A 13,778-nucleotide genomic window follows, 5' to 3' on the forward strand; every position below is an offset into this window, starting at 1 on the left:
ATTCGGGAGCTGGACAGGCTCTCGTTATGAATAGGGGGCGAGTATATTTATAGTGAGTCGTAAAGAAAATGGAGGTGGTGGGGTGTACAGTAGGTGGGAAAAGCCGACCTTACCCTCTGCGGCAGAATCTTATCAGCCATCTTTTTCTTCTTGGTGCTGAGAAAAAAGAAAAAAACAAACGGTGGGAACAGGGAGGAAAATATCAGTCACCACGGCAACCGCAGAGCAGACACGAGCCATCCATCTGCTAAATTTTAGCCGACACATTTTGTGCAATTCTGCTTCTCCCCACCCATTGCCCCACCCCTCTGCCCAAAACCCTCCCCCCTCGCCCCCCTGCAACAATCTTCCTTTATACAGCAAAGAAATGTAGCTAGTCACGCACTGCAGAGACAAAAATAATGAGCTTTAGCTTCTTGGGCTGGCGAAGCTGCATCAGAGTAAAAAAAAACCTGCAAAAGACACATTTTTCGGGTAAACCTGCTCCAATTTTGTGCTGGAAATTACATAAAACTACTCCGCAGTAATTTTCTACCTGCTGTGCGCTTTTTGAAAGACCCACCAAAGTGAAGCACACAGGCAAATTGCAGCGGCAATACGTGAATAACATTTTTTATCAAAATGTTCCACCATTCACGCAGCGATGGAGTTGCTATATTTATAGAGAACAGAACGCACACACACTTCTTGATAGTATTGGGATTAATTTCAGGTAAAGCAAAAGCAGAGTCGCCAGTGGAAAAAAACTAATTGATCAACCCATAACATAGAACACCAAACACTTCAAAAAATTGAATGTGCCTATGGTGCATTCACAATACATTTATTCTTGAATAACAACACATTTATAAAAAGATAATCATAACGACAACAATAACGATAGCACTGATATGAGCACATCACATTGTAAAATTATTTATCGAGGCTTTACCTGCGGCTGCGGCTCTGTGCCTGTTGCTGCTGCTGCTGAGACTGCTGCTGCTGCGATTGCTGCTGCTGCTGCTGGGACTGCTGTCCCGGCTGCTGCGTGAGCGGCTGAGTAGCCGGCCGCTTGCGAGAGGGCTCCATGACGGACTGAAGCATGCCCGGGCGCACCGCCCCACTCCCTCCGTATGGGGGGCCTGACGGAGGACCCATAGGTGTCCCCTGAGGAGCCAGCCGGCTGCCTGCCGGCATCCCCGCCCGCTTGTGAAGGTTGAGCACGTGCGCACGCACCCAACCACATGCACACACGCACGCACACACACACACACACACGGAGGGGAAAAAAGCAATAAATACATGGGATGCACAGCTGCACTGCACTCAGTGTGGCTTGGCATATTAACACTGCAAATAACCAAGCGAAATACCTCTAGATGTTTTTTTCATATATTAAATTCCCTACAACAACATGTTTTTCCTGCATTTCTTAGGTATGGAATTGCCCAGACTATTTCTACTCTTTGCCGCAAAGCAAAACAAACACCTTATTCAAACAAGCACAGCTATACAGCGTGACTTTCATTCCAAAGCCTCTTGACATAAAACGTGCATGCAAACCCCCATTTTCTGCCCCCATAGATGAGAACAGATGATTATGAATATGACTTGTCAAAATACTTTAAATGACACCCGTTACTTATATTTATCACAGAAATGAATTAAAATTCCATAAATGCAAGCACCTTTATGATGGCAAATGGAGAAGACAGCTGTTGGGGCCGTAATTGCTTTAATGTCAAGTTTGGTTTGCTCTAAGCATCTAACAAATTCATCAACAGGGTAAAACCAACACTTTAGAGTATTAAAAATAATGGAAGATGGTCACATCGCAGTTATCCATATCCCATTTCGTTCAGCCTCACTATCGAATTACAATGTACCTTCATGGGCTCAAATTGCTCTGCAGTATAGCGCTGTAGATACCGTACAGCGCACAAAGCCTATTCAATATTTTGACCCATAACTTGTAACCTGAGCAGGTGGCCGAGCCACTGTAGGATTTGTAAACCTCAAATCACTGAGTACCAAGCAGAGGGACAGCTGGCATGCAATTATTTTAAGTGCCTGCTTCATCACTAGCCAGGCAACCAAACGCCTAACAAACTGAGCGTGGCACTCAAAACACAAAACCATTGCGCCCTACAGACTCGGCCGACATATTCAGCAATTCCAAGACAAGAGAAGTGCCTCTTGTGCACGACGACAATGTGCCACACATCGACAGTTGAATGAATAAATTATTTGAACCTCTCTATTCTTTATGCAAGCATGGCAACACAATATGCAGTGTGTTACCGGAGCATGCAAAGGGAAGTTAATGGGTATGGGGGTTGGGTGGGGGGGGTAACAAGGGCAGATTTTTTTTGAGGGATGAATTAAAGCGGAGGTAATTGGTCAGTTCGTCGACAGTCAATGAAAGCTGTATGCATCCCTCCCAATCGGTTTGCCTGTAGACTTGGAGCAAATCCAAACATCAGAAAAGGGGGGTTGGGGGAGGCAGTAAGAATGGCTTGCACAAAAAATAGGGCCGAGCATCACAATGCATCTAAAACCCTTCCCAAAAGAGGGTAATAAATGAAACCGAAAGCTCTCCGTGGGATTTATCCCAAGTTTGTTCTAGCCACCCATGTACTTACGTGATGAGGTTTTGTAATCAAGAAAGTGCAATTTTTTATAATTTTCCAAACTACTTTAGAAGCCCCATTAATATAAATCTGCACTACTTTTAAGCAAAAGAAAAACTTTTACATCTTGTCACTTCCATGGAAAAACTCCTGTTTAGCTGGGAAAGCTGCAATGCTACACAGTCACTTTAAAAAGCAGCTGTCCCGTGTTTCACTCTTCCCTCAGTGTAATATGGCAACTGTAAACATGGTGCGAATTGGCAAAATTAATTTACATTCCCAATGGTAATTAGCAATGCGTTTATCCAATTATTTTTCAAATTAGTGGCTTCTTTAACACCTGCCCAGCTGCAGTCTGCCTATCGCAGTCCATCAGGCATATGCTTACATCGGCTCCTACTGTACATGTGCCTAATCTCTGCAGGCAGGCTCCCATGGGAATTGGGATGGCGGCAAAGCCATTATGGAAAGCTGCCGCCACCCCACAGGGCTCTGCCTGGGACTTAAATTGGATTCTCCGTATTGATAGATTGCCCGGCCATCAATTGTGGTCGCCTGGGACCAGCCACCTGCACTTGGCTTAAAAAAAAAGCCCTGAAATGAAATTCTTACAGTAAAATCCTGCCAATCGTGACGATGAGCAATTCTTACCACTTTACGTTTGTGGCAGAGGCAGCAAATACTTTTCTGAAGTGTTGTGAACACAGATGTGTGGGACATCTGAAATGCCAGAAGGCTTGGTTGATCCATAGCAGCTTGCATTTGTTTTTGTGAAAATTGCTTTTTTGTAAAAGTAGTTTCAAAAGTTAGAATTTCATACAGTTACAATGCATTTCTCAAACTGCACAATGTATTTGGGTAGATGCAGAGTTATGCAGGCCGGATGTCAAGATTTTATTACATTTCATCCATTTTGAAACTACTTTTTCATTATCACCACATTATTACTTTTTACAGTTTACATAATTTACGAAACACTAATGGCACGTTTTTATTTTAGTGCAAGATGTTACATACATAGCACCAGAAGGCATAGTAATTTAAGGTGAGCAGCATAACTGCTGACAGAATTTTTATGAAACTTTAATGGACACACTATACCTCAAATGGCAGTGGCTCTAATGTCCGCATTGGAATTCCACATGCATCTGATTCCAACTGCACACATTTTTATTTCACATCTTATATTCCTGCTGAGCCGCGGAATGCTATTTCTATCCATTTATATTAGCATTCATTTTAGTACGATTCTCCTTCCTATTATTACTTATACTTAGTTCCTATGGCAACCTGTGCGTCATTACTTCTCAAAAGGGCAATTTTGCACCAGATTCCCATTTCTTTCCAGCCCATTACTGTGTCTCGAACACTGTACATTAGTGTGCGTGCATGTAGCAGCGTACAGCTGCGGTGCTCCCATTCAGTAGCGCGTCCCGCACGCGGGTGCGCTTCGACACAAGTGCACGTGCGGGGAGGGTGATGCGCACTTGAAGCAAAATAACAAAAAGGCAAAATTTTGGGTTCCCACGGAGTCATCTACTTTCTATTAAATGTGCGCAACAGTTAAGACAACGCACACTTGGGTTGAGGGCTCGCTCACAAAACGTCACAGCGAATTCCATCTCAAATGCAAAGCCATCATGATATTAAAAGTGCCCCGCTCCTACACCGTCCCCAGATCTACTGTTTTACACACAAAGAGAAAGGATTAATTTGAATTACTGTACAGTATATTGCATCGCTTTCACTCACTACGCGCTTGCCAGCAACGAAAGAGTATTAGGGCTGGGGTAGCGGTAAAAATATAGATCTGCATATTCATGACAAGAAAGCTATGCCTAATAGAAATACATCACAGTTCTGTATTTCATCTCAGCAATATAAATGTAATTTTCTCAATACATTTTGGCGAGCATGTGGGCCTTGTTATTTATTTAATATGTAACACTTTATTACCAGTGGCTGAGGCATTTAGAAAACCCAGAGCAGCCTTGACATACCCTATTAATACTGTTATGCAGAAGCCCAAACTTACAACGCAGCTGGCATTTTAATTTGCTCACTCGCACGTAATAAGCTCTATGATCATAAAGTGGACTCGTAACAAAAATAATCAGAAATCAGCCATACGTGAAAATTAACTTTTTAGAATGACATTGCCGCTTTGAATACTCAATGTGCGTACATTTACAGACATGGTTTTATAATTCCCAGCGCTCCCAAGTGCCAATGAGAATCACTGGGATTACAAAGCCCCATTTCATTGCCGTGAATTTCACATGTCAATACGAAAACGACCTCACGTGGCAGCTACAGAAACTGGAAGGGTACAGTGTAAATTATAAAGCTACACAGACAACGGCAACCCTGAATCAAGCACTGAACTACGATACATATGAACAAATCTGCAGCAACCTGAATTGACCACGGATGGCCAATTAAGGTGTACTAGTAGTTGTATGTCCCCGCTGGGGTTAAACAGCTTCAGCAATGCACTTGGCAACACTTCAAATGCAAGTGTGCATACGGTGCACAGTATGTCAACATTGTGAAGTGTAGCACGCTTTGAAAAGGGTTTTGGTTGACGGGGAAACGTACGTGCAATTATAACCTTTTTCACAGAATTGAAGTTTATAAGCCACTTCGATGAGTTGCCTGCCAAAAAAAAAGTGACAAAAAGTGACCTGATTGAGCAGAATTATTAATCCACTTTTGAGCAAAACGACAGCTTCTTAGATTAACGGTTCACGGTATTGAAATAAATCGTACACGTTTTATTGATTGTTAATGAGTACTCTTGCAAACGTTGACAAAATAATCTGAAATCATTGTTGCCACGCAAATGGTATTTTACTTTGAAAAACACATGTTAAAAGCTGAAAATGTGTGCGAGTACATGAGTCATATGCAACGGAATTTGTTTTTTTAAGCCCAATGAGGTTTGCATACTTTTTATTCTGTGCTGTATTCTTGCTTCCAGATTGTTTTTTTCTTATATATAGTTTAATGGTGCAGCATTTCTAAATGTTTCAGATTAATATTGAGGCATACATGAGGCCAATTGCAGAAACGAGGCTCCTGACCAATTTAAAGGATTACAGACAGCAGTGGCAGAATGTGAATACTGCCCTCAGAATTTCAAGCCGAGTGCATCAGACATTGCATTGGAGGCACTGTATTATATCTTTGCCTACAAAAATACAATTCAGGACACAAAAGCTAGAAGCTTTAGCAGCATTTAAATGTAACTAAAGCAGCATTGTGACCTGACAGCCACATTACCATCTCCTTTGTTGACATCCTTTCCAATAGCTATAGCTCAGTTGTCAGGAAATAACCTCTACCCCCAGCACATTTGCATTTCCAGCAGCCAAGAAAACATTAAAAAGTACTTTTTCGCATAAGAGTGTGAATGAAACATGGAGGGTTATAAACTGGCCTTTTATTTTCAAACAACTTATATATAGTAATATAAATCATGCTGCTGAGAACAAAGAGATTGTCGATTCAAATTCAATGGTGTAGGCTCTAGGTCAGCAGTTCCAAACCTGTGGTACGCGGACCCCTGGTGGTACGCGAAGCTACTACAGGGGGTCTGCGGAAAAGAAGACAAATAATAACATTCTCACCAAGGGAAACGTACAATTTTCAAACAACTAGTAGAAGGTCCGCGAAATCTTTGTAGGGGTTGCAAAGGTGTGCGCAAACCCTAAAAACCGCTGCACCGGGTGGGTAATGTAACCGCCTCGCATGTCCACCAGAGGGCGCTGATGAGCGGTCCTGGGCTTAACACAGCCTCTTAACAAACAATTGATGAATTCGGAGACTTTGTTGCAGGGCATGGGTTTTTCTATGCATTTTTGATGATTCATATGCATGCCACCCCATAATGTAGTGCAATACGCCTAGTTATGACATGACACCAATGTCCTGCTTGTGAGCAAGGCGAGTATAATGTGCACTTTTCCTGTGAAAGGCAGAAAGCCGACCACATGTTTAACCAGCTCACAAAGCTACATTTTGACTTTTGCACCACTTGATGAAAACGATTATAATTTGCTCTTCCCTGGTGCTGTGGGCAGCTACAACTGCTTATTTAGGAGTTAGTACCGCAGGTACAGAACAGTGTAGCACTCCACATGTAACATGCAACTGGTATCAGGCTAGCAGAGTTGGCTAGAAAAAAATTACAAGACAGGACTTCCTGCCTGCCAGGTCAATTCAGACGACCGTTTTTCCAAAAGCCAATCTAAAAAAGAGGCCAGAACAGGGGTTGCACAGCGCAAATACAAATTTTAGCTGTTTAACGTGAATTTTACATACGGTCAAGTTAATCTATAATGCAAACAAACCCATTTTTCACATGCTATTTGCTTAACACTGTAATGCACCTTTTCCCGGCCCATATTCCAGCCCCTACAAGGCTAATAATTATATGAACCAATGCCAAGCTTATATTTGTGTATGAACGTGCTCACAAACCTTTTGCAAGCTTAAGCAAACAAACTGCAGACAACCTAAATAGACGAGCAATAGGAATAAACAATGTCTGTCCTAAGTCCAGTATTGTATGTCAATTTTGGCACATAACCAGAAATCATGCATACCATATGGCTGTTTGGTCAGTTATACTGTATATGTAATGTCATGTGACTATACAGTCGTTCCAGTGAACATAAAAACAATCAATATTTTGACAAGATAACCCGTATACTGTACTTGTTTCCACTGGAAATTACAAATTTTAGTGGAATTATCCTTAAAAATCGTGGTGTTAATCCTATTTGTATTGCACATGATTGCAAAAACATCAGCCAAGATGAAGTTATGTAATTAAACATGAGCCACCTGACTGAAGTAAGCTGTAATTGGCCAGAGTTCCACAAATTAGGCAACCTCAATCAACATTTTAAAATAATCTAATACATATTGGATGTACATTTTAAGGAAATTATCTACAGCTTTATACAATAATATTTAGGAATAAATAAATGGTTTGTCACATGCAATATGTGAAATTGAATGCACCATCACCATCTCAGTGTGGATAACACTAGTCAACAAAAAATAAAAACATTTCTGGCCTGGACTTTTGCAGCTGTTTTAGACTAATTTCAGGGTGCTGATTCCAAATCTGATCTCAGATTTGCTCTATCACATCTCATACTCGTAGGAACGAAGTGGACCAGACCACCAATAGATTATATCGTCCATCCGTCCGTCCGTCCGTGTATCAACATCGCCCCCTACTGCAAACACTTGGCATGACCCTGTCCGACAAGATGGCCGCCCACTCCCCCTGCGATCTGTGAAATAAACAAGATGGCCGTCGCTTCCGGCGCCTCACGGCGAAACTTTAAACACTAGAATACAGTAATTTTTTCTTTAACTCCTCTATACCCAGTCGATATCCCTGTACCGGTACTAAGTATTATTCCTACCAGCCCACCCCGCAGGGTCCTGTTTTTATACTAGCAGCATACCCCATTTTCATTGATTTTACCCGAAATTAACTGTCACTTATGATTGCAAGTTGTTGCGAGTCAGTGGCTGCTTTAGTGTTAAAATATGGTGCTGTATTTTTAGGAAAGTGTGTTTATAATATCATTTTATGTAGATATCCACATTTATTTAATATGTTTCTTCTGCAGTTTTATTGAAAATGCAATATTTGATATCTCAAAAACCTGATGTGATAGACAAAAACTGATGCCAGATTTTGAATCAGCACCCCAAAATTACCTTAAAACCGTTGTAATGCCTTATGCGAGAAAAAGTGTGTTGACCAGTGTAATAGATCAATCAGTTTGTTGCAGTCCATCTGATACCATCGTGTTTTTATGAAAGTTTCTCCCTTCATTTTTGTGGACAAGTTACAATATACTTTGCCCAAATAAAACAGCACTTGATTATATTCATGATTACTCACATCTACACTTGATTATATTCATGATTACTCACATCTACAATAAATGTTTGAAATTGTGGAACAGCCCAATTGTAATGTATGTGGCAAACAGAATGTTAAAAAAATAAATGCTCAATACAGTTTCAGGTATTTGATCATCTTGGGTTAGCAATCTCATGAGTCCAATCGATAGGCTGCTTGTGGTCACTTGATCAGATTACAGAAGGAGGCAACTTTAAAATGCTTTCCATTGAGATGGTCAGGTGGCTCAGAGGTCAAAGGTCAGAGCACTGAGCTGACACTACTGAGATCCCGTGTTTCAATCCAGGCAGCCACCTATGATTAAAATGGGTTCTCAATTATAGAGGTGATGGTCTCAGCCGGTCACCAATGGCTGTATGAAAAAAACGATCACATTAAATTTGCTTGTGTACTTATTTTGGCTAAATTCCAGCTGGCAAATATGATTACAGTATTTTATGGGCGAGTGACAAAGTGCTGTTTCTAATTTCTGGACCAGAGGTCACATGAGACTTCAGAGGTTCCTCTGGTGGTATCTGCTTCTGTGGGCCATTCTCTAACATTAAGGGTTACACCGTTTTGCGAGAGCTCTATATTATGCCATCAGTCGCATGGATATAACATCAACATGACACCGATAGCACAATTGTGGAAAAAGAAATGGCAAAATTTGCAAATCTATCAATTTGTACAATGGTTCACATTACCTGTTTTAAAGTTGTGTAAATATGTACCACATTAATAGTTATATCGCGAATATAAAACATTTGTAGCACAGTAATGTAGTATCTAATTCTCAGACTAGAAATATGCAGTGTGTCGCCGACTTTACTGCAGACACAAATATTGTTATATGCAAAGAGAGTGCAATATTGTGATAAAGCATATTTCCTGCCACACGTGCATCCACGTGTTCTCCATACTTTGCTGTAGAAAATAAGTCGCAACTTACTTGACAACTTCTATGTTAACTATGAAGGGCAATGGTATGCCTGTAAGTAATGTTCAAATCCGACAATGACAGCATCATTACGTCATAAATGTCATCTTTGTAAATAATCTACTCGATAATACAGCAAACTACAGTATGACCAAAGATTGTGCAGACTGCATAGACACACTTATCTAAATTAAAAGTCTAGTATTAAATACCGAATGTCTTTGCAATCAGAATACAAGTTGACACTGGGCCTTAATAGGGGGATTGAACTGCATGCCATTAATGGTAAATGGTGACAAATCAGCTCCGTAATAATGACCACAGTGAAAAAAAAGCTGGCGACACCAATACCTAAATGAACAATAAACCCAACAAAGGCAAGCAATTACAACCCATTAATGCTCCGACGGAAAACAAAAAAACCCATCACCCCATATAAAAACAGCAATCCCCTACCAATGCCGCACACCCAAATGGCAAGTTCTATAATAGTAGCCCACACACACACACAAAACCCAGCTGATGTGGCCTGTGGCGTCAAGCGATACTTGATGCCAATCACACGTGGTGGTAAATAGTTTGATAGGGGGGGGTGGTCGTGATTGCGTCACAGAAGTATGAGCTGTTGAAGCTTCTTCACGTCACACAACCCGCTGCCTCCACACAAACCCACCACCACCCACCCACCCTGCACACATGCTCAAAAGCAAACCATTTTTAGAGGAAGTTAATTGCACGATTTAACAGCCAAAAATAAACGAATTGCACATTTGTGAATTGTTTCATTTTTTTGTGGGGGGGGTGGCACGTTCAGCGCCGCCTTCCGTTTTCATTCCACGTCGCCAAATCCACGACGGCATTGTGTGGGGGGCCAAGGCGAGCGGAGCTACAGCTCACCAAAACGGGGGGCTCTAATCACGCATTGGTGGAGCCACACATCTCACATCATCATCATCGACATCATCATCGTCACCCTCGCCACGTCCTTCACCCCCCACTGTACTGGCCACTGTACACCGGGTGGCTCCTCGTCACCGCCGTCCTCATCCTCCCAATCCCCACCAAATCGGCACGAATCGTAGCGACAGCCCCCCCTGGCACCTCCAAAATAACAACAATAACAACAACATACTGCAACATAATGGTATCGTTATTTGTGGGCGGAAATTACACCCGTCGTGCGATTCGGTGGGGATGCAACGTGAACAACAACAACATTGCTCGCATAATCGCAATAACACGATGTACTATTATATATCATGGCGTACTATTACATATCACGGCGTGTATTAGATAATCACACAGCAGCAGCAGCACAAAGTCTCAACTCCACGCATTCGCTACGAACGAGGAGTTTCGCGAACACCACCACCACTACCACCCAGCCTGCAACTCTACAACGTGTGTGGCTGCCTCTGGAATTTCCATTGTGTAGCAAGGATGTAATGTGTTGAACTGCAATACAGCAACAGAGAAATGGTCACAATAATCCTGGCTCCATCCATCCAGCAGCAGCGCCCCGTTACCTTTTTCTCCATGTGGGGGGGTGGCGGTGGCCACCTCGCTCGGGCCCCGCGTGGTTTAATCGGCGAGGGGAGGACGGCGCTGGGGGTGGGAGCACATCGCGGAGGGAGGATGGAGGGAGGAAGGAGGAGGAGGATGGGGAAGAAGGGGAGGCGATGCACTGCGCTAAGGAGACGGAGGAAGAGAGGAGGAGGAGGCGGGGAAGGGGTTGTGGGTGGAGGGGGTGAAAACGCAGACGACGGGAGAGAAAGACGGAGCCACTAGCAATGCCACTACCACTGAGCTGTCATCACCACCATCATCATCAGCACCATCATCAGTACCACCACGAGCAGCAGCAGCACCAGCAGCAGCCTCGGCTCTCCCTGCCCCGTTCTCTCAATGCGCCAGGGGCTCTCACGCGACGCTCGCCGTGTGCGCCTGCGTCGTAGCAGAACAGAAAAAGAGTACTACATATACAGTACACACTGTGTGTGTGTGGGGGGGTAGGGGGAGGCAGGATGGTTGAGGGTGACCGTGGTGAATGAAATGAAGAGGGGGGGAAAAAAAGATTTTCCAATCGTTTTCACCACCACCACCACCCCACCCCCGTTTAGCTTCCCAACCACGAACCTTGCCGTGCACAAAAACCCAACCACCAAAATGCGCCGAATTAAAGGCAATCGATGTGCTTGGCGTCGTGTCAATGATGATAAACCGTGAGCAACATCGATTAATCGTCAATTCCCGATCGCTGTGTGTATCGCACAATGTAAACGCCGCAGCGCGGGGAATATCAAGAAGCAAAGGAAGACGCCGAGATCCTGAATCGGCTCGTTGTTTTGCGTTAATATTCTATACTGTAACGGTGTCAGCAACGGATATGGTTAATAACACTGTAGGCAATGTATACTGTAGGACAATTACGTTGTCCAAGGCTCCGTATTGCAATGCTCGCGTAGTTTGACTCTCAATAGAAAGTCTTTCTCCATGTGCTTGTGTGTTGTGTGTACAGAGAAGAGGGCCTCGGTGGGGTGGGTGGGTGGTGGTGGGTGCCTCTCAAAACCAACAAAGAAGACTCGCAAAGCCACGGGTTACATTGAATCGCACAAACTCTAAATCTCTCTTTTTTACGATCAGTGGAAACAAGACGATGTTCGGTGTAGTCGGCACTTTGCTTCGTTCATCATTTAGTATTTTTTTTATGCTTTGCTTTATGTACCCCCCCCTCTCTTCTCTCGCTCACTCTCGCTCTCTCTGCACGCCATCTAATATTCATATTATAACTCAGATTGTTTTGCTTTTTAAACCAACAAAAAACCGTGCAAACGCGAGAGGGAAAAGAGAGGAGTGTGGAAGGAAGATCTAGACACATAACAACAACAAAACTCCGCCAACATCAGCAACAAGATCAGCACAACCACCTCCCTCTCTACCTCCCCCATCCACCGCTAAGCATTCCCCGCACATCCACGCAATGATCCGTGGGAGAGGAGGGGGGGAGTTACCATGGCGAAAGTTTACACGGCGGCAGGAAGGTGGGGAAAGTTGAGCCGTGGGGAGGGCGTGCGACCACTCACGGGGTAGGCGGCGGTGGCAGAGGTCGCGGGCGACCGGTACAGAGGCAGAGGGCCCATCAGAGGGCCCAGCAGCGGCCTCGCCGGGTGTCCGTGGCCGCTCACCGCGGGGCTCGTCGCAAAGCCACGCGTCGCCATTTTTCAGAAACACACCCAAAAAAAAACCCAGCAGCAGCACGATGGCGCGTCCAGCACAACACGGTTCAGCCACACACACCACAGGCCAGCCAGCCAGCCAACCATACACCACAGGCCCAGCCACTCTAACAGGCCAGCCACACACACCACAGAGGCCAGCCAGCCACACAAACCACAAGCCGGCCAGCCAGAGCCCAACCTACTGTCTTGCACGCTTGTCCAGACTGCTGATGATCATGCAAATTATAACCTCCCCCCCCCCCCCCCCCCCCGGCTGGTAATTTGTAATTAATATGGACGGTTTCTAATTTTTATTAATATTACTGACGAGTTGTGATGAAAGTGATTGGTGTGGGGGGTGCATGGGTTTGGGAGGAAATCAAAATGGGCATAAATTAAGATAGGTTTATGACTTTGGAGCGAATATGTTGGGAGTGGGATGTGATGTTTATTGGAGGTGACTTATTTGGTACGAGCAGTGTGTGGGATTATTTAGAGGTACAGTATTTGCCAACTGTGCTTTTTATGCAACTGATTTCAACAAGGTCTGGTTCAAGCCAAGCCCTATTTATTGCCCATGGAAGCCATTTGGTACTGTAATCTAGTCCTATACATATAATAGCAGGCTAATACCCCTATATTTAATATCCTACACCAAGTGTCACGGTAACAGCTCGGCTTGTTAACGTGTAGCCGTTATTTCCACTGGGTTGCTCGTTGTATTGTTTGTTGTACAAGACCACTGCTGTTGCATTTACAAATCTCAAATTACAATACATTGCGACATAATTCCATTCCCACACATCACCCCTCATCCTAGTTGGCTGCTGCTGTGTGCTTTCAAACGTCGTGAATGGTGCTTTATAACTGAATTGGTTCATATCAATAAAGTGGTGGAGCACATTTTATTTTGTTTACAAAAAATGTGGACATGACTAGTTATTCTGTGCTCTGATTTTCGACAAGTCACATGTTTACATCTAGAATGTGATGAGATTATGCACCGGCTTGACTGTCGTGACTTGTTTTTCCAAAAGTCCATTTAGAATTTAAACAATCCATGCATTTTTGTTATAACCATG

The 13,778-nt window shown here is 43.6% G+C and overlaps 1 protein-coding gene across 6 annotated transcripts in view; it reads right to left on the reverse strand.

The window, feature by feature from the left end:
* LOC144727708 (SWI/SNF-related matrix-associated actin-dependent regulator of chromatin subfamily D member 1-like) overlaps positions 1-12,895 on the reverse strand; it is a 24,200-nt gene extending 11,305 nt beyond the window's left edge. For 2 of the 6 annotated variants that reach the window (XM_078606750.1, XM_078606743.1), the window contains exons 1-3: positions 12,562-12,895; positions 932-1,185; positions 114-156 (exon numbers count right to left, since the gene is read on the reverse strand). In XM_078606750.1, coding sequence (XP_078462876.1) covers positions 114-156; positions 932-1,185; positions 12,562-12,696 — 432 coding nt within the window. In that variant the 5' untranslated portion in view covers positions 12,697-12,895. Of the gene's footprint in view, positions 1-113; positions 157-931; positions 1,186-5,207; positions 6,205-11,004; positions 11,444-12,561 lie in introns of those variants that run through there. The other 4 variants (XM_078606777.1, XM_078606785.1, XM_078606767.1 and 1 more) reach the window with 4 other exon arrangements.
* Positions 12,896-13,778: the final 883 nt, after the last annotated feature.

This window comes from Lampetra planeri, chromosome 2 (genome assembly GCF_965212315.1).
Source record: "Lampetra planeri chromosome 2, kcLamPlan1.2.h2, whole genome shotgun sequence".
NCBI lineage: Eukaryota > Metazoa > Chordata > Hyperoartia > Petromyzontiformes > Petromyzontidae > Lampetra > Lampetra planeri.